The sequence below is a fragment of the Hippocampus comes genome, unplaced genomic scaffold (genome assembly GCF_001891065.2).
Source record: "Hippocampus comes isolate QL1 unplaced genomic scaffold, H_comes_QL1_v1.1 scaffold432, whole genome shotgun sequence".
NCBI classification, from domain to species: domain Eukaryota; kingdom Metazoa; phylum Chordata; class Actinopteri; order Syngnathiformes; family Syngnathidae; genus Hippocampus; species Hippocampus comes.
The window spans coordinates 4,432-9,680 of record NW_017804811.1 but is presented as its reverse complement, the minus strand read 5'-3'; the positions used below and the strand labels follow the sequence as shown (position 1 = coordinate 9,680).

The window sequence follows — 5,249 nt, the reverse complement described above, 5'->3', positions numbered from 1 at the left end:
CCGTCTGGTGGCGCACCAGCGAGCGGTAGAAGTGGACGGTGAACACCACGAAAATGACCCCCACGGGCACCATGATGATGGTGGACGCCAGCGCCGCCAGCCAGCCGCTGTCTTGCGCAACGGGCGCCGTTGTCGTCGCGGCGGCACCTCCCGAGTCCACGGGCAGGAACTTGATCCAGCAGAGTAGCACCACCTCGGCCAAGAAGAGCAGAATGCCCAGCGCGGTGGAGAAGCCCCACGCCAGCTCGATGTAGTAGTGCATGCGCTCGTGCGGCGACTCGCTGACCGAGTTGAGGTTGTGGATGTTGCTGACCGCCTCCACGTTGGGCAGGATGCACGTGCTGATGAGCAGCGCGAACAGGTGCACGGCCACGAGCACCGTGGTGCACACGCTGAACGCCACCAGCAGCACGCGCGGGTAACTGTACTGCATCTCCAGCTGCACTTCCACCATGGCCACCTTGCGCCGCAACACACGCACACTTTCATTGTGGGCGTGCAACAAAATGTAGCTCAATGACAACCAGTGATGCACAACACCGTAGCACAGCATCAGCGTCACGGCATTAATGAGATATGTGAAATAAAATTGAAGGAGACTGACCATTGCGAAGCCAGAAAGCAGCGCAGAGGTCCTGCTGGAGGCCTTGAGCTTGGCCCTGCTCAGGTAGAGCTTCCTCCAGGAGAGGGCCTGCACCGAATGGTGGTTGGAGCTAACCAGCTCCAGGTAGCTGCGCCGCACCCAGTCCCGGTAGTCCATGCCGCTGCCGCCGCTGCCGCCATCCGGAGCCCGCTCTGACATACCCGGGGCCGGCGAGCCCGTGGGCACGTTGAGCTCTCTGCTCATACTGCCTGATTGGGAAATTGTCGATACAACAGAATCACATTTGAGTTTCACTGGGGACGGGGCTGCATTCAGAACTATCCCATTACAATCATACGAGTCGGCACACGCCTCAAACCAATTTAAGACTCAATAAAGTTCAGCTGTTCTGGTCGTGCTTCCCTGAATGTCCAAAGACTTTTGAGGTTTACACTTTCGTTCTACTACCGAGAGGTTCCACTGTAAAAATCAGATCAATGGCACAGTTTCAAGGTTACAAATATGGAGCAATTAACTACTTTCATTCTCAAATATTTTTATACCAACCTAAAAACCCCAAATATATACTCAGCTCATTACATCATATTAAAATGTAGTCACATAGTAGTAGCCGCGAGTGTTGATTAAAAACAAGACCGAGACTTTATTCCTCAAAAGTCTAACATTAGTAAGCCACGTTAACATTCAGCACAACTTGAATATTAACACTGCGCTTAGACGTAGGGGGAAAAAAACTAGGTAAAGGACTCATTTAAAATTATGAGGAAATAAGTCAAACCATTCTCAAAGCTTTTGTGAAAATGTATTTAACTTAAGAGTTAAGTATAACAGAACTTAAACCAATTATTATTTAGCGCCTGCCAAGAAGTATTTTCCATACAAATATTAACTGTAACTATTACGTCAGAAATTCGGGTTACACAACTGCCGGAAGAAGCGAACCCCGTCGTAGCCCGAGGATCTCCTGAATTTGTTTTTCAACTCATTCAAATGGGGGAAAAAAAACTGTTATCAACACACGCCACATTTGCAAAAATGTGTCAAATAAAATAAACTATCTATTATAACGGCATGCAAACTAGCTCAGCTAACCTTAAAGTCAAAGTTAAAAAAAAAATACACATACCCCTCCCACCCCCACACACACACACACACACACACACACACACACACACACACACACACACACACACACACACATAAACAGAAAATCCCTCTCCAAAAAGAGGGAATAAAAGCGCTGTTTTGCCGTGATTCCAGTCAACCCAGTGTTGCTGGTTGTAATGAAAAGTGCTCAAATTTTCAAAAATAGCATGAAGTTAACCTGCAAAGTGTTGCTCTCCTTTCTTGTTTAGTTCAACAATCTCTCAAGGACCTTGAATGACAACTTATTTTCATGATATTTGTCGGATTGGAAGAGCTAGCAGCGGAGTGTCGAACCAGCAGCCATATTGGTTACATTTTAGGTATGAAAAGACATCATCTGAGCAAATGTGTTATTTCAGAATTGTGTATAAAAGTGATCGCCCATCGCGGCGACCAAAAAGTCGCTCTCACTTTCAAAATCGTTTGTGACCCCTGCAATAAAGCGAAAGAACGAGACTCGACCAAACCTGCTCTGGTCGAGCCAACTCGGGACTTCTCCAACACAGCGTCGTTGTCCTCTTTTGCTCCGAATAAATCCTCCTCGTCTGCTGCTGTCCTCCTGTACAACATTTTCACACGATTGATTGCAACCATTCTCACTCATTCTCTAACTCTGCTGGACGACGAAACGCGTCTCTTTGTTAAGCGGTTAGCAAGCGAGGCTAAGTAAGGTACATTAGTCAAAAAAAGCTTGAACGAATTTATCGTCCAGAAAGAAATGATGGACCTACTGCATCGAGGCTGCGGTGCGTTCAGCTGTAATTAAGAAGAAAGTGTGGGATTTACAAGGGTTCAATCTTTTTTTTCCTTTTTGTATCGTGCGTATAAGTAGCTTATTCTGCTAATTCACAGACCGCATCACTGTTATACGGCACGTATAGGACAAACTTTGTCGCAACACAAACACGTTAGGATAGATTTTTCCGTCTTTTTCGCAATTACCCACAAGGCACTACCGGCGGCCATATTGGAGGGCTGTTAACAAGCCATACACAAGTATGTTGTGAATGTTCATTCATCTAAGTATATGCCGTTGACATGCGCTATTGTCAACTGTCACAACCGAGGTGGGAGGGATAAAAAGAGTTTTTTTTTAATCGCATTCCTAGGGTTACGAAAGGCCAAGGAGAGGCGGCAGAAAAGAAAAGTGAGCGACGTAGAAGATGTGAAAAATTACGACCAACTTCGTGTGTGTTCTGATCACTTCATATCGGGTATGTAAACAAAACTTCGTCATAGTTATAGAGTTAATGTATCAGGCAATACTAGATAATGTTAACATGAAAAACAAAGAGTGCTATGGCTCGTATTCCGATCGAAATGCATAATGTGCACATGGTGCACCGTGTACATTGTCATTCTTCTTGTGTCGTGTCATGACATCGTGCATATATCTCTATTTCTTATATACTGGTATATAGATAATAGTAGTAGAAATTATGTTTATAAATGTGTATTTATAAAATAATATGATTTTTAGAGTTTAGCACTGGTACTATTTAATGCACTACATGAGAAGAAAAATGTAACTAGCCTGGTGTAAGGTATGCATTCTAATTAAATGTTATTCCACTGTGAGTAAGCTAAAGCAATCCTTGCTACAAATAGTTAATATTAATATTTGCATTTCAGGAAAGCCTCACTTGTATGATGAAACTGATCCCGATTGGGCACCAAGCAAACTATTAGGATATGAAACTCCAAGATCACCATCAAAAGCTGCTATCAGACATGAGAGACTTCTAAACCAGAAAGATGTGTAAGTTGAGGGGTTCGTTGTTTTTCAGCGGATGGCTCTTCTTTACGAATGACAAAAGGAGAGATGGAATCCTTTAATGCAGTTTATTAAAAGGAGAAAGAAAAAAAAACGTCTGCACCTTCGAATGGATGAACGAGAACACAACCCACTTTCAGTCACGAAAACACTTCCTGCTTCTCTTTAGCCAATCAGACGCAAGCAACATTAATAATTGTTGAAACATTTTTAACAGAATATAATTTAGATGACTATAACATAAAAGAATATAATGCTCAAATATAAAATGAAAATAATTGATAATTTAACATAAGCTTACATCCTTCCCCCTCCCACTCGAGAAATGTCCTCATTTCTAATTCGATCACTGAACTGTAAAATCCAGGTTGTAACAAATATACGGGGGGGGGGGGGAAGCATCAGGAGAACAAAGTCTTTGAAATTAACATGGCGGTGGCCTGGGCGTGTAAAGGAACTGGGACTTGAGGCCAATGCTGCAGGCAGAGCTGTAGACCTTCTGTCCACAGCAGCAGATCTGAAGGCAGATTGCAGCTTTGGGGTCACTTGCATTGTCTTGTCAGCTGGAGTGTGTGGAGATTGACGACTGGACATTAGAGAGGAACAGGACATCAGTGGGCATCCGTGCCTCGACCATGTGTCAGGAAAAAGCGGGTGAATCCCGTGGAGGAGTGAGAGCTGGTGTTATAGGCCAGGGCCGCCTGATTGAGGCAGTCGTCCCACTCTCCTTTAAAAACTGGTGATGAATCAACGTTGAGGCGTCCAGGTGGAGTAACATTTGCAGCAGCCACAGAAGTAGTAGCAGAATGAGCCATCTCAGTGGGTTGACAAATGGAAGCCCCAATATCGGACATGGTGAGCTCAAAAAGGTTGAATAATGACGGTAATAATGTCCAAAAAGAAGGTAGTGAAAAAAAAAACTGCAGGAAACCTCAAAATCTCATCCAAAATACTGACGAGCAGCAGCCATTCAGTAGAGCGCAAAAAACTTTGATTCTCTCCTCTTTCATCTCAAACTGCTTCAAACAACAAAGCGTGTCCCGGAAAAGTGGTTAGGACTGCACGACTGTCCGTGTTTTATGTTATGTGTTGTGTTTATTATTTTACTTTATGTTAACTGTTTTGTAAGCTGTTTTTTACCGCCTGCCGCTGTTGTGAAAGCGCTATATAAATCAGCATGTATTGTATTGTATTGTATAAAAGTCCACGTGGCTAGCAAGATGACAATTAGCAAGAAAAAATCGTTGCATAAAAAGAGTCAAAAAGCCACACAAAACATACCAACACCGTTGCCACCAATGTAAGTTGAGGGGTTCGTTGTTTTTCAGCGGATGGCTCTTCTTTACGAATGACAAAAGGAGAGATGGAATCCTTTAATGCAGTTTATTAAAAGAAGAAAGAAAAAAAACAAAAAAACGTCTGCACCTCCGAATGGATGAATGAGAACACAACCCACTTTCAGTCACGAAAACACTGCCTGCTTCTCTTTAGCCAATCAGACGCAAAAAACATTAATAACTGTTGAAACGTTTTTAACAGAATATAATTTAGATAACTATAACATAAAAGAATATCATGCTCAAATATAAAATGAAAATAATTGATAATTTAACATAAGCTTACAAAAGTAATGATGGGCGTCTTGCGTCGAGGCTAAAGAGCCGTGATTTTCGAAGAAGAGGTTGGTTAGTTTTCTTTGTTATTCTTTTTAAACGAAAGCGGGGT

The 5,249-nt window shown here is 43.1% G+C and overlaps 1 protein-coding gene across 1 annotated transcript; it reads right to left on the bottom strand.

Moving 5' to 3' along the window:
• Window position 1: 1 nt before the first annotated feature.
• LOC109512073 (protein orai-2-like) lies at window positions 2-1,583 on the bottom strand (the record flags this gene model as incomplete). The annotated part of the gene is made up of 2 exons (XM_019863565.1): window positions 605-1,583; window positions 2-460 (listed from the first exon to the last, which is right to left on the bottom strand). Coding segments are annotated over exons 1-2 (702 nt in total), but the record flags the coding sequence as incomplete, so codon positions are not given.
• Between the last annotated feature and the right edge of the window lie 3,666 nt (window positions 1,584-5,249).